The 21288-nt window shown below is 51.6% G+C and overlaps 1 protein-coding gene across 3 annotated transcripts in view; it reads right to left on the bottom strand.

Annotated features, from left to right (window-relative positions):
* MOCOS (molybdenum cofactor sulfurase) overlaps positions 1–19289 on the bottom strand; it is a 42149-nt gene extending 22860 nt beyond the window's left edge. For 2 of the 3 annotated variants that reach the window (XM_070420997.1, XM_070420998.1), the window contains exons 1-7: positions 19108–19289; positions 14486–14575; positions 12005–12071; positions 10495–11142; positions 7174–7250; positions 5408–5607; positions 757–873 (exon numbers count right to left, since the gene is read on the bottom strand). In XM_070420997.1, the coding sequence (XP_070277098.1) occupies positions 757–873; positions 5408–5607; positions 7174–7250; positions 10495–11142; positions 12005–12071; positions 14486–14575; positions 19108–19255 (1347 nt within the window). In that variant the 5' untranslated portion in view covers positions 19256–19289. The remainder of the gene's footprint in view (positions 1–756; positions 874–5407; positions 5608–7173; positions 7251–10494; positions 11143–12004; positions 12072–14485; positions 14576–19107) is intronic. The other variant, XM_070420999.1, reaches the window with a different exon arrangement.
* Positions 19290–21288: the final 1999 nt, after the last annotated feature.

The following is a 21288-nucleotide window of genomic DNA, read 5'->3' as shown; positions in this document are numbered from 1 at the left end:
GTCCCTGCCAGGCGGCGGGAGAAGAATGGCTAGAGGTCCCGTGCCTCTCAGAGCTCAGCTCCCCAGTGCTGGTCACTGCCCAGGACGCCCCCTCCCAGCACCTAATCCGGGTCAGTCCTCCAGGGAGGTGGGGCCTGGCATTCATTCCACAGGATCAAACATCCCACCTGGACTTCCTTGATAGTGTTCTGAGCTTCCCTCTCTCTCTTCTCAAATAAAACCCGGTCGTGGTTGGTCGGGATCTAATATATGCGATATTTACTGGCAACCAAACAAAACTCAAGTTGAAACTATTCCTAAATAAATAAGGGCTCTCTGCCACTCAAACTGTTATGACAGGGTTCCAAGCAGCTTTCCCTTGAAGTGAAATCCTCAGTGCAGGGGAAGGGAGGAGGGAGGGGTTCTGATTGATGCGGAACGCCCCTGGGTGGGTCCCCCCCTCACCCAGCCCAGGACGAGGGGACTCCAGCTTGGAGATTTTCACCCTGACCGGGCTGGACTAATTAAGGGCCCCCTGTCAGAACCCCTCTTCAGCCTTTACATTTTGCCTTCAAAGTAAAAATGACTCATGGAGATACCATCCCGAAGCATTTTCCATGTTTGTTGATCTGCTTCCTTTGCACATCCACAGGGTGGGCTTAGAAAATGAGCCAGCGCCCACCCGACACGAGGCCAGCCTCCGGGATTCTTGGGGGCACCACCCTGGGTATTGCTGGCAAGCGTCTGGGCCTCTGGGTTGCAGGGCCTGACACCCACCTGAAGGTGCTTCTTGACCATCTCGTCGCTGATCCCCAGGTGCCGCTGGCAGGCCCCCGTGTTGCAGAAGCAGCCGGTGCGCACCTGGATGTTGAAAAGACTGGCCATCTTCTCCACCTGCGGGTTGAACGTGACACGGAGCCAGGTGAGGAATGACCGGCGTTACTCGATGGCCTGGGAGAGAGTTTCAGGTCACTATCTGGACCTCTCTTTCCTAACAATAAAATGAAAACAGGAGCCTGCAAGTTTGCTCGAAAGTGCCATGATCTTCACAAGTTTACTGAACACATTGTATAGGATGTTATCCTGTGGGATAGAGATGTTTGCCTGAGAAAAGAGAAAGTATCGCCCTGGCCAGGTAGCTTGATTGGTTAGCAGGGGTCCTCAAACTTTTTAAACAGGGGGCCAGTTCACTGTCCCTCAGACCGTTGGAGGGCCGGACTATAGTTTAAAAAAAAACTATGAACAAATTCCTATGCACACTGCACATATCTTATTTTGAAGTAAAAAAACAAAACGGGAACAAATACAATATTTGTATTTGCATGTGGCCCGCGGGCCGTAGTTTGAGGACCCCTGGGTTAGAGCGTCATCCTGATTCTCCAAGGTTGGGGGTTCAGTCCCCGGTCAGGACACAGACAAGAATCAACCAATGAATGCATAAATAAGTGGAACAACAAACCTCTCTCTCTCTCTCTCTCTCTCTCTCTCTCCCTCTCCCTATCAAGAAAAAAATACTTTAAATAAATACAGAGAGAAAGTATCGAGTGTAGGCCAAAATTCCAAGTTAGGGCCCACGCATTTCAAGTGAGATGAATAAGTACAGAACCTGAGCACGGTATGGGCAGCCCTTGGCACCCTCTGCCACAGGGTTGATTCCAGAGCAGGCCCAGCTGAGCTACCACTCAGAGCAGCTCACAGCCTGGACTGAAGACATTACTGTGTTGAGCTTGTGTGTTATCAATTTGCTTTTCATAATGTCCTAACTTTGGGCTGAATCCCAGAACTGCTGTTTAATCCAGAAGTTCCAAGGTGCTTTTCTGTCCCCCTGGCAGTGCAGGGAGGTGATTCACATTCACTCAAGACACACAGGCAGGGTTAGCATGGGAGGCATTTGTCCCAGCTCTTCTGCTGTGGGCCACGGACTCCATTCCTCCAAGGGCCTGGAGGCCCAGTGAGGGGCCTCAGCCCCAGTGACTCCAGTTAAACTCAAGGGAGTCACCTAACTGCGTTCAGGGAGACAAATACATCTTGACCAGTGGGGTAAGCCCTTGAAACTTTCCTCCCTGGGAAGTCACATGTTGGGTCGCCAGAGCAGCCGCGAGGATAGGGCGCCCTCTGCAGACCACAGGTCGCCTGGGCCAGCCTGGGCCCTGGCTGGGCAGTGCTGGCAATGGTACCTCTCTTGTCAAGACCATAGCTGTCTCCCCTGGACTATCAGAATGAGAAGAAGCTATTCTCTGGACTGAACCAAGAGGCCTCCAAAAACAACTCCACTCCATTAGCCCTGAGGAACAGCTCAGTGATGTGGAAATCCGATCATGACATCTTGGGAATCTGAGATGAGACCTGGCAGCACCTCTGGGTCTGGCCAACCCCATTCCCAGGATCAGAGGAAGGGATTCGTTGCAATAGCGCCCTCTGGTGGACAGTCTGAGAACAGCACTCTAGTAAGGGATTAGTGGCAATGGTGCCCCTAGGGAAGCGCCTCACGCTCCCACCCCAACTCCCGCCACACTCAATCAGATGTCACCCGTGGCACCCTTCTCCCCACCCACTCCCAGTTATCATTGCTGCGAAGCAAGCCACCCAAACTTGGTGGAATAAAACAACCATTTTATTGTGCTCTCAACTACAGTGGGTCAGGAATTGAGAAAGGGCACAGAGAGGGTGACCTGACTCTGATTCTTAATTTCTCAAGTCTCGGTTGGGAAGACTCAAAAGCTGGGAGTGAGGTGGCATTGGAGGGTGGAATCACCTGGAGACTGACTCATGTGTGCATCTGGCCTCCCCAGCTAGGCGGGCTCAAAACAGCACTGCCACCATATAGTGCCCACCCTTGGCCTCTCCCCGGCTTGGCTTCCTCACAGCTGGACAGCCTCAGGGTAGAACTGCTTACATGGTCACTCAGGGCTCCAAAAACAGGGAACAAGGCCAACATGGCATCAGTTTTCCTGACCTAGCCTCCAAAGGCATGCAATATCACCTGGGACATTCTATTGGTTATGAGCAAGTCGTAAACCCACCAAGATTCAAGGGGAAGAGACAGGAACCCCACTTAGAAGAGGATGTAGTAGAAGATGCTGTTTGGGCTATACTTCCCTTCATCCAAATTTTCCATCATGGCTGAGTTTTCTCTCCCTCTCAACACTGCTGAGTCCCACACAGGCCTGTTCTGTGCCCAGCGAGGTGCAGGTTGCTGTGGTTGGATGAACCCTGCATCCAGGGAGGGTGAGGAACAGGCCTGACCACCAGGTAGCACCCGAGACTCCCCTCCCAGAAGCCTTTGTGCTCAATGTTTATTGAGCGTTTGCTTCATCCCAGGCCTTGTACTAAGGGGCTGTCTGTGTCTCTCGTTTAATCCTCATGACAGCACTATCAGCAAGGTGCATTGTTACCCCCACTTCATATAGACATGGAGAGTTTGAATTAACTTCCCCAAGCGCCCAGAGCCAGCAAGAGGCAGTGAGAATCTGAATCCAGAATGAAAATAGGAGGCCTGGATGTCTAAAACACGAACCCAAAGGCTTCTCAGAGAAGGCAACATTTTTTTTTACACACCCCGGAAAGAGACAGCCAAACCCAACCAGGACACCATCTGGTCCCCACACTGCGAAGCTCCCTCAGCCCAGGAGGAACACAGCGGGGCTTCCTACACCAGCACAGCTGGCCAGGCCTCAGCCCCGGAATCTACGCGTGGGACCAGCTTCCTCTACAAACGCACAGAGGGAGACACTTGGCTGTGGGAATGACATTCCTGGTGAAGTCAGTGAGGTGCCTGGTCAGGCAGCTCCCTCTCCCTGCCGGTCCCTCTTCTTTGAAGCATCTCTGAGCAAATGGGAATTCTTTCCCCGCGCTACCTGCCACAGCGCACTTCACACCATCTTCCTCTACCCCTCAGGAAACATAAACTGAGTTTAGGTTTAAGAAGAAAACTTATTTTCCCGACCGGCGTGGCTCAGTGGTTGAGTGTCGACCTATGAATCAGGAGGTCACGGTTCGATTCCCATTCAGAGCACATGCCTGGGTTGCAGGCTTGATCCCCAGGGTGGGGCGTGCAGGAGGCAGCTGATCAATAATTCTCTCTCATCATTGATGTTTCTATCTTTCTCTCCCTCCCCCTTCCTCTCTGAAATCTATATATATATATACACACACACACATATATATATACACACACACACATATATATATATATTAAAGAATAAAACTTATTTAACCAATGGCCTAGAATAGCATATCTAAGACAAACCTTTTGTCTCCATGCATTTTTCACACACACACACACACAATTCAAATTACATGCTTCTGAGTAGTTTTGGGGCTGCTTCTTCAGGTGTATGGCTAAGGGTCTCTAGGGGGTCTGCAGTCAACCTACCCAAGAGATGGTTGTGTCCCCAGCACCAGTGAAAACCCAGAAGAATATTTCTCAAGTTTATTCCTCAGAAAGTTTGTGGCTAATCAGAAGAGGAAAAAAATTATTCCTTGAGAAATGGATTTTGTTTGAGAAATTCTGGGTTTGACAAAGGTGTGTGGGGATAGCAGCTTTCCAGGGAAGAAGGCAACTGTCTTCCAAAGGTATCTGATGGTCACATCTGCTCCTGGCAGAGCAGCTGCAGGAACCCGGGCTCCGGGAAGGACCGGGGCTCCCCACGCCCAGTCTGTAACACCCCATCCGGTGACCACCAACAGCCATGTCTGAGTGCTTGGTGTGACTTTGGACTTTTTAAAAGACTGGCCAGTGACCAGCTTACTCAACTATGGCAAGAATGTAAGCAGTTCCTGACCTACAGAGCACTGCTAGTACTGTTTTCATGAGAAAATAGACACAAAGGATATACCTGCAGAAGCGCCTTTACAACCAACCTACCAACACCTTAGAACTCATGCTATGAGTGAGCCGTGGCACAAGCAAAGGCTTCTGTGGTACTAAGGACGTTGTTTCCACTTGTCATAAAAAAAAAAAAGAGTTCTGAGTTGCAAGCAACATACAAACAAATGGTGAGAGCGCGCCTATGACTTTGCATGACACTGTGATATGCTCTCGAGTGCCACTGGGGCTACCAAGCTGTCTGTACATCAATGACCTCGGACATGGTGCTTGGTCTCCACTGCTTTCCTGTCCACATGACTTTAGGGCATCCTCTTTGCTAGCAGCTGTCCCTTTGCACTGCTGTCAGAGACGCGCCTCTCTCTTCCCATTTGCAATTGACTACTGGCTGGATAAAGAGGGCTGAAGGACTAAGCAGACATGCTTGCAAAGATCTTCCTAGGCAGGGGCCTGGCCTCCGCAGCCAAACCTGGGCTTCATCACAGCTCCTGCAAAGGTCCGGAGGCCTTGACTGCACGTTTCGGGATTGGGAAGGCTGCTGAGTCCCAGACAAGAGCAATCCTGCTGTGAACAGGTGGGTGCGATGGAAAGAAAACCCACCTGGGAGTAACCAACGACGTTCCCGCTGGCGTCGAGCACATTAAAATTGATGACTGGGCCCTGCACCTCGGGGCTGTGGAACTCAGAGTCGCTGTAGATCCGCACCACCGGGGCCCCATTGGGGTACCGGAGGGAGCACAGGGCGGCGTAGGTGTACCGAGCCAAGGTGAAGGTGTGCTGCTGCACATTCTCCATGCCGCCTCGAACACAGGAGAAAACGCCAGAGAGAATTAGTAGCTTGATATAAAACATTCACTTACTCGTTTTTAAGAAAACGAGATCATTATAACTGGCAAACTTGGACCTGATATTAATGATTTTAAATACTTGTAAATATTTGGTACTGCCCATATGATAAATGTTTAGGTCTTTGGTACTAAAGAAGTTTACCATTGCTGAATTTTTCCATGGTAACACCTGTCATATATATATCTTACGCACTTACTACAATCTTTTAAAAAAAATTAAGTTGGAAAAATCGGGGTTTGCTTTATTGGAAAGCTGGCATTGTCGATCTACTTTCAAGGTGCCCTGTCAGACCCTGCCACTTGCGTTTGGGTGCCATGTTGCTATCTTTCCTGGGGAAAGTGCTCATTTTCAGTGTCGGTCCTGATTACCTCCTCTCTGTCCTGGATGATGCCCACCCACCTCCCTGCAGGGCACCTCTCTCCTCCCATGAGGCCCATCCGCCTCCCGTGTTGGGCTAAGGCTAAGGACCTGCGGGGTCCCATGATGGTGAAATAAGAGACGGAGAAAGGGCTGCCTAACCATGAAGCCACGGCCCTGGTTCACCCCAGGTCCCTCTCCACATGATGGTACAAGCAGTGCCGCCAGCCAGCTCTAGAAGCTCAGCCTCTAGGACAGTGGTTCTCAACTTTCTGGCCCTTTAAATACAGTTCCTCATGTTGTGACCCAACCATAAAATTATTTTCGTTGCTGCTTCATAACTGTAATGTTGCTACTGTTATGAATCGTAATGTGAATATCTGATATGCAGGATGGTCTTAGGCGACCCCTGTGAAAGGGTCGTTCAACCGCCAAAGGGGTCGAGACCCACAGGTTGAGAACCGCTGCTCTAGAAGGAGCACAGCAGGACGGTGGATGCCCGGATCACCAGACGGAGGTTCCTCCAGGCCTGTACCTTTGTGTCAAGCCCCAGGTGATGGGAAGTGGCATCTGTCTGTATCAGCCTACAGTGAGCGCCCCAATCTGCCCACACCCCTAAGCGCTCGTCAGAAGGGAAACATGCAAAGGCCAGCGGCAGGCACGGTGTTGGAGGCTCGGGGTCAGGCCTTAGTTGTCCTGGGTTTAAATCCAGGCCTCCCACTTGCCAGCTCCCTGGTCCTGGAGAAGGCACTTGGCCTCTGAGCACAAGCGCCTCTGTGGATAAGCAGAGCAGCCTTGTATACCGGGTGGGGCCCAGGGGGCACCCAGCAAGGTCAGAGTGGAGGAAGGTCTCAGGACCTGTAACTGGTCCCAGTGCAGGAGCCAGATGTCTCCCCTGCTCCTGTGAGACGATTCCAGTCCTGCCTGGGGCTGTCTCTTACCTGCAACAATGCTCTGTAACTGACAAAAAAGCCTCAGTCCCTTGCTTTTGCCTCAGGAGTCACTTAGAAGTTCTTTAGCGCTGGCTCTAAAGGCGGTCACTGTACAGCGGCCATGTGCGGGTCACACACCCACTCCTTCATCTGAGTCACCCCGGGCTGGGCTCCCCGGAGGACGTGGGCTACGGGAGCAAATTCCACGGGATAACAATGTCCCCCTACCTGTGAGGCGCTCTAGGGCATCAAATCCATGTTTGAGCGCTATCACGTCAAGGAACGGGATGGTGCCGTCCTCAAACCTGTAACCAGGGTGAGGGAAGGCGTCAAGCGGGGTCATGTCTCCACATGCATGTGTGGCATGTAATGACTCAGGCTCGGCCATATCTGTGAACACCTTCTCCCTGCTGCCTAGTAAGCATCACGCTCCTCCTCGGGACAGAGGGCTTTGCACACCCGACCGGCAGCTGCCTCTGTCCTTGACCCACCCGCAGCTTCCTCAGGGCGGGCTGGCAGCAGTGACAAAAGGCCCTCAAGACAGTCGCCATCTGAGACAGGAACAAGCAGAGAGATGAGGGCTGCCCCAGGAAGACTTTGGATTTGACAGAACCTCCAGGGCTGTGGGCTCTTGAAACTCTGCACTTGACCCCAAGAGGGCCCCACTGGCAGGGCACCGCGTCAGGGTGCCAATGGTGCCCTGGGGGCATCTTTGCAAGAGCCTGAGATTCCAAAGCCTACAGAGCCACAGGCTTTTCTAAAAATGAGAGGCTCTCCACACAGCAGACGCACCTCTTCCTGGTTATCAGGGGTTCGTGTGCTGGCATTTCATAATCAGTCACCAGATCTTTCTTGTGCTGGGTGCTGGGCACTGTTCTAGGTGCTCAGGATGCCGCAGTGAACGTGGCAGGTAAAACCCCTGCCCTCACGCGCTTCCATTCGCCTGAGGGCCCGGAAACAAGGCACAACAAGCAACACGCAGGCAGAGAGAAGCCAACTAAGCAACAAGCTGGTGGTGACAAGTGCGATGAAGATGCATAAAGCAGAGGGCTGGCGGCCACTCTAGAGAGGTGGTTAGGGAGGCCCTCTCTGAGGGAGACCATTTGAGCAAAGAGGCGTGGAAGTAAAGGAGTGGGGGAGGCCGCTCATTTTGAAACAGCTGAGTCCACAGTCTCAGAGAGAACAGCATCCCAGGGAGAAGGCACAGCACACACCCTGAGCACAGGGAGCCTGGCACACCCCCCACCCCCACCCCCAGCAGCAAGGAGGCCCGGGGGCCGGGTGGGAGCCAGCAAGGCGGGGGTAGTAGGAGATAGAGTCAGAGGACTTCCACCCTGGATGAGCTAGAAGGGGCTTGAGGACCCTGAGCAGAGAGGAGTGACAGGATGGGGCCTAGACTTTGACAAGACATCTCTGGCTGCTGCAGAAGCGATGGGACAGCTGGGAGACACTGGGAGGTCCGCAAACATCGGGATGACGGGTGGTGGCAACAGCAGCCCGGTGCAAGTTGAAGCTTTCAGTGAGACTATTGTGTTCTGTATTTTAACCCTGTACGGATAAGGTTTGCTCAAAATATTGTTGCTGCAATATTAGTTTCCTTATAAAATGAATGGTAATTAATGGACATACAGAATTAGTGGATCAATAATAAACTACTAGTTGATTAACCACTAATGAATTTGGTACATAATTAATCTTTAATAAATTTAACATTATTTGCCAATAATGACTTGTTATTAATTGAGCAATAATAAATAACTACTTATTAATCAATAATTAATAGGCTCTTAGGGGGTTAAGGGGGTTGCTTGTTTTCATCAAAGATTAAGTTATCAAATAGAAAAGATTAACAACATGGTCTACGTAACATGTTCAAGAAACATGTAGGTTGTGTATTAAATTTCTTGAGTTCTAGTCCTAAGTTCACAAGAAAAAAATTCAGCTTGCTGGGCGTCTCGGTGTGGCAGCTGCCGTAAGACAACCCACCCAAATGGAAGGACAGTGGTATGGGCCAGCCCAGCCCACCCACACCTGCCTGGAATGAGCTGCCCACTTCTCTCTGCCTTCACATGCTCTATTGGCTCAATAAAGTTTGGGTTGTCATGTTGTTCTGCCTTTAATTTATATGTTGTGCCTGTCTTTCTTTTCTCACTTAATTATGTTACACATTAACTTATCACACTTGTATTCAAAAGGTTTTACATTAGTGTTTCTGTTTTAGAGTCCCCCACCTATGGGATGTTCTAAATAAAAAAGACATAAAATAGCCTCACAATGTATTGATGCCAACTCCATCTTGGTGCTTCACCTATTAGCGCTAAAGAACTGTATCCTTTTAGAGAGCCACTTTTTTTATTTTTAATCCTCGCCCGAGGACATGCTTGTTGATTTGAGAGGGAGGGGAAGAGAGAACGAGAGAAAAATCAGTGTGAGAGAGAAACAGCAATTAGTGCCTTCCCATATGTGCCCCAACCGGGGATCGAACCCACAACCTAGGTATGTGCCCTGACCAGGAATTGAACCTGCAACCTTTCGGTGTATGGGATGACACTGAACCAACTGAGCCACACCGGCCAAGGCTAGAGACCCACTTTATGGGAAAAACAGGAGGTGCAGAGATCAAGCCACATGCCCCTGCCCCCACGGCTGGGGTGTGTTGGAGTCTGGACTCACTCTCCAGCGAAACCAGCTCTGGGGCCTAGACACATGACCAACAACTCTACTGCCAAAGCCACCCCCCCTTTCTGCAGGACCCTGGAGTCTGCACCTGGGTCTGTGGGGGATCTGACCCCCTTCCCATCCAGGCCCCAGGCCTTCTCAGACACCAGCAGGTGACCCAACCTGCCCCAACCCCGCGGCACCCCCTCCTGTTGGAACCAGCGGAACCCTGAGTTCCCAGCTACCAGTTTCGGCCTCTCACATCTGGGAAATTCCTGAGCATTAGCCAGTCGCTTGCCCTGCCGCCTGGGAAAACCCCAGCAGAGGCCTGTGCCGCTGGTTGCCAAGTAGCTGCCTGCCCTCCACTGTCCTTTGTACCGCACAGAGGGGCGCACAGAGGCAGCTGTTCACAGTGCCCACAAGCCTGGTGGCCTCTCATTTGATTGATTCCTCCTATTAACCAGGGCCAAGCTGAGCTGATTCTAATCTAGCTGCTAAAAGCCAGCTATGCTGTCAACCTGTGTGCACGCTTGCTCAAAACCGTCCAAATCGCTGCTTTCATGGACACTCCTCAGCAGCACTCTGTGCAAAGGCCTGGGGTCCCCCCTCCTTCTGCAGTGAGGTCCTCTCACCTCTTCTGCGTGCAGCCCTCACCCGCAGCCCTTGTGCTCCCACCGCTAAAGGGGCCCCGCAAAACAGGAGCTGAGTTCACTAAGCCGTGGCCTCTGCCTCCCACATCTGAGCCTGCCGCCAGCCTCTGTCCCTGCCAGGAACCGCCAACCCTGACCCCAGTGGCCCAGCCCCCCTGAGCCCCCTGCACAACCCTACAGGCTGCACGGCCAGCCCCCAGACTTGCTGGACTCTGCCCCAGCCACTCCCATGCGAGGTGACCTTTCTGCCACCGACGGCCTGGGGATGTAGAAGTCTTCTCCCGCCAGGTATGCAGCAGCGGTGCCTCCTCCAAAGTAGGTTTTCCTCAGCAGGGGAGCCATCCGATTATGCACCAGCAGCGCCCCCAGGCCGGTGGGGAAGCCGAAGATCTTGTAGAAAGAGAGGGAGACGAAATCCGCCTGGTGCGCCGACAGGTCCAAAGGGGAGGTGCTGGCGTAGGAGGCTGCGTCCAGCAGCACGAACCACCGCCCGGGTGCGGGCGCGCTCACCGGGCACATGCGCCCCGCCGTGACCTCTCCTATCCAGGACAGAGGGTACCTGGTGCCAGAAAAGTTACTCTGAGCCGGATAACAGAAGAGATGCGGAAGCTGGCAGTCGGGGTCGCTGGCGGCAGCACCCCGTTTCTCCGCTGACCACATGTCCTCGGGCCTGACCGGAATGGAAGTGACATTCCTGGCTGTGGCGACCAGCCGCATGCCCACCACGGAGGTGTGGCTGTCGGTGAGGTAACAGAACAGGCTCCCGCTGCTCCCGGGGCCCCGGGGCACCCACGGGAAGGCTTCCGCCACCAGTTTAAGGGCAGCCGTGCTCCCGGCGGTGAAAATCACGCTGTAGTCCTCTGGGGAGGCGTGGAAGTGCGCCAGGACCCTGGAAAACACAGCATCGCGGCGGCTGGGCTCACTCGGCGCTCAGTGTTTGCAATGAGCTGCATTCCCGCTACACATGCACCTCTCTGCCTGCATAGCTAGAAGCAAACCCAGAGAGGCTCTGCCATGACCGTGAAGTCAGAGCAGGTGTGGGAAAAGATGACCAACGGATTCAAACTGGCAAAATCACCTGCCTCCCAAGTCCCCCCCCACCCGGAGGAGCTGAGAACCCACAGCTGCCTTCGCCTTAGTTGAAAACACCTTCCCCCCTTGGTCTACTCTGGCTCTACCATAAGTTTTAAGTCCCCAGCTTGTTTCACGTTGCTTTTTAATATTGGCAACCCAGTATCCCTTTCAAATTGGAAATAATTTGAAATTGTATCCATTCAAGTAACTTTAGGTACCACTTGGAAATTATTTACCGAACGCTAGTTACTACATGTGGAAAAATATAGAGCTGTTTCATGTGCAAATATTAGTAAAAAGGGGGATGAATAAAACAAGATGCCTAAGGAAACATGAAAAGGAAAACCAGAGAAACTGTTTGTATTCTCTCTAAAAACAAGACTTAGGACCTGTGTCACTCCTTATCACTCTGGTCCCAGGAACTAGGGCAGCAGCCCAGAGCCACACACACAGCGGTGCACACCTCAGCTGCCTCCCTGTGCTTCTGGTCGGCCCCCATTGGCCCCTGCTCACTCTCACCTTCCCAACCTCGGCCCCTGATCTTTATCATTGTGTGTGTGGCCATTTAACTGAATGTGACCTTCCTGAAACCAATTCAGAGCCTGGGATGTGGACAGGTGTAGGAAGCATGTCCATACACTAGGAGAGCCTGCTCCAAAGGGCGCCCCGCCACTCACCTGTAGCGCACCTGCTCCACGGTGTCCTGGGTGAGCTTGCTGCTGATGTTCTGGCTGTGAGGGTTACCTGGAAGGTTACAAAGACAAAGCCATCAGTCACTCACTACTTATGGTCTCTCCTTTTCTATTCATCCAAAACTCTCTCCTGTGGTTTCTCAAAAAGTTAAGCATAAAACTATTATATGATTCCACTCCTATATTCTCAATAGAAATGGAAACATGTCCACACAAAGATTCATGCACAAGAATGTTCATAGCAGCTCTATTTGTAAAGCTAAATTCTGGGAACATAAATGTCAATCAATTGGTGAACAGATAGATAAAATGTAACATATCCATACAATGAAAAATTATTTGGCAATAAAGAGGAAAAAACTACTGACTATGTCATGCATGAACCTCAAAAGCATGCTAAGTGGGGGTGGGCTACAAGGGGTCAATGGAGGAAAAGAAGGGGACATATGTAAGACTTTCAACAATAAAGATTTTTTTAAAAAAAGACATCAGACACAGAGATCACATATTGCATGATCCACTTATATAAAACTAAAGGCCTGGTGCACAAAATTCGTGCACAGGTAGGGTCCCTTATGCCTGGCCGGCAATCAGGGCCAATTGGGGCTTTCCAGTTGCCAGCTAAGGCCTTCCTTCATTCTGCGCAGCCCTCTGGTGGTCAGCACAGGTCATAGCAAGTGATTGAACTTTCGGTCTCCTAATCAAACTCCTGAGGGGACACTTTGCAAATTAACCTTTTATATATATAGATGTCCAGCAAAGGCGACTGTATAAAGATACAGAAATAGTAGATCAGTGGTGGCTTGGGGTAAGAGTGAGGGAACAGAGGCAGGCAGGTTGAGGGGGTTGGGGAGCAACAGAGATCAACTGTGAATGGGCATCAGAGATTTTATTGGGGGAATGAAAATATTCTAAATGATTTATAGTGAGACTAAAAATCATTGAATTGTACACTTGAAATATGTGAATTTTATGGATATAAAATATAACTCAAGAAATCTGGCCCAGTCGGCATGGCTCAGTGGATGAGCATAGACCTATGAACTAGGAGGTCATAGTTCAATTCTCAGTCAGGGCACATGCCCAAGTTGTGGGCTAGATCCCCATCGTGAGGCATGCAGGAGGCAGGCAATCAATGATTCTCTCTCATCATTGATGTTTCTCTCTCTCTCTTCCTTTCCCTTCCTCTCTGAAATCAATAAAAAAAATTTTTTTTTTAAACCTGCTAAACAAACAAAGCAAGTCAAACAAACAAGACAGGATCTAGGAAGAGCCTCTGGAACTGGAAGTCAGCCAGTACGAGAACCTCTTCTACAAGTTTCCCAACAGGTGGCCAGCCCAGTTCTGTTCATTAACTCCAGGGAGCCAAGCTGCCTAGAAACTCAGCTGCCCTGACTGCCCCAGCCCCAGCGCTTCCTGACAATGTGGCCTCAGAATAATGACCTGACTCCCCGGGCAGTTTTCTCCTTTGGACAGCAGGAGAGAATAGAACCTGTACCTGAGCTTGCCCTGAGGATGGAGAGATAATACAGATGACGCATTTGGAACAGTACCTGAAGCACAATGAGTGCTCAGTACAGGTTATTATTATAATTTATTGTTATTATCATTACCATGGTAACACCTGCTACTACTGTTATTTCAACATCGCTTTCCAAAGTTATCTCCTGATCACATTGTGCTGCTAATCAATGCTTTCAGTGACTGGCCATCGTTTCTAGAATAAAGCTCAAACTCTACAGAGCACCTATAAGGTACCTACCTACCTTTCCATTCATGCCTCCCTCTGAGTTCCTGGGCTGGTTCCTGAAACCACAGCAGGGTCCTGGCTCATTTGTTCCCTTTGCCCTTCTCCTGACTCTTCCAAGGGAATTCCTGCTCATCCTCCAGCATCGAGCCCACTCCTGAGGAAATTTCCCTGCCGCTCACACTGCCCACCTGCTGTCACTCTGCAGATCCAGACCCCATGGCCCAGAAGCCTTCGGTTCACAGCCCTTCACACCGTTGGTAATTTACATTTACTTGGGGATCACTGACTTGAGGTCTTGCCTTGACTAAACCAGAGTCCGTGAAGGCAGGGACTGGTTACTTTGTGCCCATTTGCACCATGCCCCCGACACCAGAGTGGCTGACAAATATTTATGGAGTGAGTGAGTGCATGCATGTTCCCCCTGTTGTCCCTCTCTGTGTACAGTGCCAGTCCCAGGGGCCATCCCACCACCAAATACAGCACCTTGTGCCCCTGTGCCTTTCCTCTGGGAGTAACACACATGCCCCTGAGCCAGTAACCCCATCCTGGCAGCACCCGTATTGTAAGGAATGACATGTGTTTGCCTGCTTATTCAGCTCTGGGTCCCGGCTCAGTCCCAGTCTATTAACACAACATTTATTAAGCAGAGACCCCTCCACTGAATGTAGTTGGCTAATGCCCAATGCAAGAATCAGTGATGGTGTGTTCTTCTTTACCGTAAACATTCTCCAGGAGATCACGAGTGAAGCTCCTGAGCTGGCTCTCGGGGAACAGCGTGGCTCCTGCATGGTCAAGGTAGACAGTTCCTGAGAGAAAGCACAGAATAAAGCTGTGGTTATTTTTCAGAGGCTTTCCACTCTTTGCACCCAGATCTGGTTTGTGTGAGCGTGAGCAGTGCCCATGGCATGCGTTTGGGCGTAACATCAGGCCACTCCTCTCTCCCAGCCTCTCGATGTGCTTCTAAATCCAAGAGCAGACGTGAGCAATGGAAGAACTGCACTTTCAATAGTTAATAAGTCCTGACGTCTTCCTGACTAACCAGCTCTTAGGAACCTGGGAGTTTCTCATACAAAGGAGGAGCCCAACAGGTGGCTCTGGTTAATGACCCTAATGTTAGTTCGCCTTCTGACTCACACCCTCTTCCGAGTTTCTGTGCAGCCTGGAGACCTGATTCTGCTTTCCCTAGTGAATTCTACATCTCTCTAAAGCAGTGGTTCTCAACCTCCTGGCCCTTTAAATACAGTTCCTCATGTTGTGACCCAACCATAAAATTATTTTCGTTGCTACTTCATAACTTTAATGTTGCTACTGTTATGAATCGTAATGTAAATATCTGATATGCAGGATGGTCTCAGGCGACCCCTTGTGAAAGGGTCGTTCGACCGCCAAAGGGGTCGCAACCCACAGGTTGAGAACCGCTGCTCTAAAGCTTCCAGCGCGTCAGAGAACACTAGTAATTTACATGATCTTTCCGGCCTCTTTCACAAACAGAGAAGGCAAATTAAGAGGTTTACCATCAGATGGTTAAGATCAAAAGGTTGGATAACTCACTGCATGGGTGAAGGTGTGGGAAAACAGGCCAGCTGGTACATGGCTGGTAGGAAGGCAAATTGGTACAACTTCTTTTCTTTAAAATATATTTTTATTGATTTCAGGGAGGAAGGGAGGAAGGGAGAGGGAGAGAGAGAGAGAAACATCAATGATGAGAGAGAATCATCTATCGGCTGCCTCCTGCACGCCCCCTACTGGAGATTGAACCCACAACCCAGGCATGTGGCCTGGACCAGAATAGAACCCGGGACCCTTCAGTCCACAGGCCAACAGCTCTATCCACTGAGCAAACCAGCTAGGGTGGTACAACTTCTGTATGGACAACAATTTGGCAATATTGGTAATACTTTAAAATGCAAACTCTCTGACCTATCAATTATTCTATCTTATAAATAACCATGCTTTTATGAAATGGGCTGTCTATGAGGATATTCTGTTCTGATCTTTGTCAATGCAGCATTGTCTGCTATAGACAAAGATCAGAAATGACTTAAATGTTCATCACCATGTATTTAAAATAAAGGATTATTGTACACCCATCTAGTACTTTAAAAGTACTGATGCGGAACAAACTCTGAAACACATTTTCAAGAATATACAATGTAAATAGATTCATTCATTTTCTTGCATAACTATCCTGGCTAGAACCTCTGGTGCAATGTTGAATACAAGTGGTGAGAACAGACATCCTTGTCTTGTTCCTGACCTTAGGGGTAAAGCTTTCAGTTTTTCACCATTAAGTATGATGTTAGCTCTGCTTATTTGTTTATAGATGGCCTTTATCTGGTTAATTACATTTTCTTTTAGTCCTAGTTTATTGCATGTTGTTATCATGTAAATGTATTATCTAGTCCAGAAAATTATTGTTAAAGTAACATTCTCTTTAACTGAAGATTCAGTTACACAAAATTACACACCAAAAGAAAGGCTTTCATCCACCCAGGCACTGGGGAAGATGCTAGTGTGAAGCCCGGGACACATGTAAACCCTGAGGGGCTGCTGAGGCAGCACCACTTTGCCCACAGACTTCTGCAGGGCCAGGAAGCCATTTGGGAGAAGGCTGCACTGGCCTTTGGTCCAGAACCTCATGTTGCAAAACTAACTAGAGATCTAAATCAGCTAGAGATCTGCTCTTAGGAGGTCAGCCAGCACAGTGGCTAACAGTGCAGAATCCAGGTCAACCAACCTTCATCGAATCCTGCGAGCCATTCTGGGTCCCTACTCCTTCATCTGCAAATGGGATGAAAGTTAAATAAGTTGGTGTATGACAGGGCCCAGTCCAGTGCCTGGCACACATGCCACAGGGGTCAGCTGTTCTTAGAAGAAGGCAAATTACCCCAAACCAACTGGCATTAGGCCTTCAAGAAAGGAAATTCCAGTGTCTCTTCTGGGTCACGCTCCTTCAGCTCTCAGTTCCATCAATAGTGGCCATCAGCACCCTGAAGCTTCAAGAATCACTTGAACTATGTCTGCATATTGAATATGCTCCCTTCACCAAGACAAAGAAATTCCCATCCTATTGATTAGGCAAAATATTTCAGACTTGAAGGTTAAGCATTTAATTATCCAGAACTACCACTTAACCAGACCAATTCTCAAGCCTGCAGAAAAATCTATGGGGTGATGGGGAAGGAAGAGGACATAAAAGTTATATTATTTTGGCTTGTTTTGTTTGTTTGATTTTCCTCAGCCCTATGAGGGAGTGGGGGGGAGTGGAAATGTTCCAAAACTCCTAGTGGTGGGAGAGGTGAGTTTAGTCCACAAAAGCCTACTTCAATCATAACGTAGAGAAAATGCTGGGAACGTGCACTAAGTAGATAAATAGATAAATACACAAGGATGCACACAGCGCTGCCACAAGTGCAGATAGTCCCCAACTTATGATGATTTGACCTAACAATTGTTTTTTACTTTATGATGGCATGAAAGCGATACACATTCAGCAGAAACCATACTTTGAATTTTGATCTCCTCCTGGTCTATTGATATGCAGTACGATCTTCTCTAGTGATACTCAGCAGTGGTAGCGAGCCGTGGCTCCCAGACAGCCATGCCATCGTGAGGGTGAACAACTGATGCCCAACTGTGGGTTAATGCAAGTGTTCTGAGCACATTCAAGGTAGGCTAGGCTAAGCTATGGCGCTCAGTAGGTGTCTTCAATGCATTTTCCACTTATGATATTTTCAATTTGTGATGGTTTATCCAGAGGTAACCCCACAGTAAGGGTAGGAGCATGTGTGCAGTAGATGTTAAAGGGGCTCTGAAGCCCAGCCTGAAATCCTGGCTGTCACATCCAAATTATGAATTTGAAGGGGGAGGTGCTGTTCCTTAAAGGACAAGAGTGAAACAAGAAGGTGCCCAGAGAACACAGCTCTGCTTTTGGGGAGGTGCGGCGGGGGGGGGGGGGGGGGGGGGGGGGGGGGGGGTGAGAGCTGGAGGAGAATAAGGTGCTAAAATAATTACTGACTGAATTGCTACAGTCTTTGGGACTTCCTTCAAATGGAAGGGAAACCTCCCTCCCTCCCTCCCTCCGCACCTGTGGGTGTTCAGTGTACCAGTCCATTTCAGTGGGTAGGAGATTTCTAGAATAAAAACTCTCAGGGATAGAAGGTGGAAGCAGAGGGACAAGGGCTGTCTGTCTCCCGCAGGTGAATGTGCTGCTCTCAATGAGGAGTGAAGCAGAAGGCCCGCCTTCTGCCGGAGCCTCTCGCCTTAACTACAGACTGGGACACGCAAAAAGCAGTCCACACCCCTCAAAGCCCCCAACGGGGGAAAAAAGAGTCACTAACTGAAACCTCAGCAAATAACCCAAAGAGCTGGAATCAGCTACCCGATTAATGAAATGTAAATCGTGGTTGGTGTCCTGCCACAGGGAGGCGCAGTCACCAAATGTTCACCAAAGCAACAAGTACACCCCAAATCCGGGTGCCGGCACCACGACCTGCCACTGAACCTGAACCTGAGGACCAGCCCTGCTCAGGGCTCCAGGAAGCCCCTCAAAGGTCTCTAGCAAAAGGGTGAGTCCTACCCTGCGGGGCGGGACGAGGCGGGGGCGCCCGCCTTGCAGTAACGCGCTGGGAACCGCCGCAGGGTGGCTTTCACACTTACCCAACCTGTTCCACCTTTCTGAACTCAAAGGCACCCCGACCTCGTGTCCGATTTCCAGCCTCGCCTTGTACCCAGCGCTCAAAGTTTACAGTTTGCTAATTCTTCCAGCCCCGCAGCGAGCTGGGGGGCAGAGGCGTTGTTCAAAAATGAGAAAAAGGAGGTTTCGAAAATAAAAGCTGCCTGTGAGCTATCTCAGCGGACAGGAACGCAGCTTTGGGGCGGGAGACCCTGCCCAGCGGCCTCAGCCTCGGCCTTCCAGGCGCCCTGACCGCCCACGCGGCGCTCAGCTGCCCCGGGGAGCATCCGACAGCCGCGGCCACTGGACATTCCTGCGTTTTGCCGCTTCCAGCTGGACCTTTAGAGTCGGCAGCCTCGACGGCAGAACCCTGAGCCCTGTTCGCGGAGGGTGGGGACCGGTGGAAAGGGTCTAGGTTGGCCAGATACCCCTGGAAAGTCTAAGGAGCAAGAGCCGCAAGAAGTCCCGGGGCTGCAGATGGGACCTCAGGGAGCCGTGTCCACGCAGCAGGCGCGTGAGCACGTCCCTCCAAATCTTTCCATTCAAAATGCGCCCCAAACTAGGCAACGCGCTGCCACCTGAAGCAGAAAACTCCTTAGAAGCCGCGTGCCCCCCCCCGCCCCCTCCGCCCGCCAGCCCCGCACAGGTGCCCCGCGGCCTCACCTGCCAGGCGCCCGAACTCTCGCGCCCGCAGCTCCCGCAGGCCGCGCGGGCCGTGGCCGTAGCCGTAGGCGAGGGGCTGCGCGCTCGCCTCCCGGAATCGCTCGAAGGCCAGCAGCTCGGCCCCCGACTGCGCCGCCCCGTCGGCCATGGCCCAGGCCTGCCCGCCGCGCTGTCCCGGCGGCCGGGCCCGGGGAGAGCCGGCCCACGAGGACTCCGCCCGTCGCGCCCGGGCCGCGCCTCCACGCCTCCGCCCCGCACTGGCCCCGGGTCCCGGCGATGGGCGGTGCGTCTGGGACGGGACGGGCTGGCCTGCGCCGCGCTGACTCACGAAGTTTCACTTCTTTCCTGCCTTTTCCCACCTGGAGCCGGGGAAGAGAATGCCCGTTTCTGTTGTCGCTTAGAACAGCGTCCCCACGGAGCACGGAGCTGCCCGGACCCGGAGTGCTAAGTTCTCCTCGTCTGCGTCCCCCGGGGAGGCCGGCGAAAGAAGCAGCAGATTGCATTTTCTGCTCGGCATCCTCGCAACCCTCCCGGCGGACTCCCCCGGGTCCGAGCTCCTCACGGCTCCGGGGACAGTCGCTCTCCGCGGCGGGATCCGGTGTGCGGGGCAGGGCGTTTGCAGGGACTTCCCCGGTGGCGCTCCCCGGAGGAGCATGTGCTCGCCGTTCTGAGAATGCGGCTGAGCAAAGGCAGGCGGGGGTAAGATTGCAGATGCACGAGGTTGGTAAATCAAGTCCGAACCCGGTAGCCAGGAGGAGACCTGGACGAGAGCGCCTGTCCCTTTCCGCCCTCGCGCCTACGTCCTACGTCCGGGATGCCCCGGAGCGGAGCGGCTGGTCCCGGGACACGATTACGGCAAGTGTGGAGGGAAGGCCAGAGCCCGGTTGGTGAAGTGTGGGGCCGGGCTCGGGGCGGGCCGAAATAGGGCCCAGGTGTGAAGTAGGGGGCCTATCGGGGAGTGGAGTGAAAGGGGACCAAGTCCTGGGGGCCCTGGTGAGGTGCACGATGTGGAACCACGTGGGGGGAGTGGGGCAACGTGCTGGGGTCTTAAGTATGGGGTTCAAATGTGGGCAGGGTCGGGGAACCCGATGTGGGGGCCCAGGAGTGGACCACTGACTCTGGAAACATTGTGGTGGGACAAGATGGGAAGGGTGCCCATGTCCAGAACAAATGGTGTGCGCTGCAGCCAGGCCCGCGGGGGCCAGCCTCTGCCTGGATAAAAGCGCAGAGATGCCCTGGCTGGTCCGGGCACAGAAGGGTCGCTGGCACCATTCCCAATCAAGGCATATACCCGGGTTGCGGGTTCCATCCCCGGTTGGGGTACGTGTGATGCCCATACCACCCTTTTCTGATACCTCCTGGTGATACTTCCAGCAAGAACTTTGGGTTCTAATGCCATCTTGGCCCCTATCCATTGCACTTCCTCCTGTAGTAAATGACTTCCGGCAACGATAACAAAAGCTGTTATGGGGCTGTCCCTGTGTACCAGGAACGGCACTCTTACCTGTACTAATGATTTAACAATTAAATAAGCAGGTATATGAGAAAGAATAACTTGCTCAATGGCACAGAAGAAAATGCAGAGGGGGGGCGGGGGGCGGGGAGCTCCTCCCAGCAGCCTCACTGTGTGTGGTGGAGGAAGAAGGTGGGGCAGGTTTGGGGGCAGGGTTCAAAAGGCTTTAAACCAGGCTAAGGGCCTGGAATTTTATTCTGAAGATTTTTAAGCAAGATGATTTGGAAGAACTGTCTAAGGCAGGGGTTCTCAACCTGTGGGTCACGACCCCTTTGGGGGTCGAATGACCCTTTCACAGGGGTCGCCTAAGACCATCGAAAACACATATATAATTACATATTGTTTTTGTGATTAATCACTATGCTTTAATTATGTTCAATTTGTAACAATGAAATTGGGGGTCACCACAACATGAGGAACTGTATTAAAGGGTCGCGGCATTAGGAAGGTTGAGAACCACTGGTCTAATGGCAATGACCAGGGTGGATGGGGTGGGGAGAAGTGGGTGCAGGGAAACCAGCTACAACTTCTGGCAACTGTCCAGCCTTGAATCACTGAAGATGAAACAGACTTTGTCAGGGGCCTTCACTCAGCATTCCCTGGGTAGCTGCTCCTACTAGGAACACAGCGGGTGCTGGGAAGACAGCAGTCCACAAGGCAGCCTCTGG

This window comes from Myotis yumanensis, unplaced genomic scaffold (assembly GCF_028538775.1).
Source record: "Myotis yumanensis isolate MYYU_CA2020_CCGP unplaced genomic scaffold, mMyoYum1.0.hap1 SCAF_7, whole genome shotgun sequence".
NCBI classification, from domain to species: domain Eukaryota; kingdom Metazoa; phylum Chordata; class Mammalia; order Chiroptera; family Vespertilionidae; genus Myotis; species Myotis yumanensis.
Note: the sequence above shows the minus strand (reverse complement) of the source record. Positions and strands in the feature narration are given on the sequence as shown.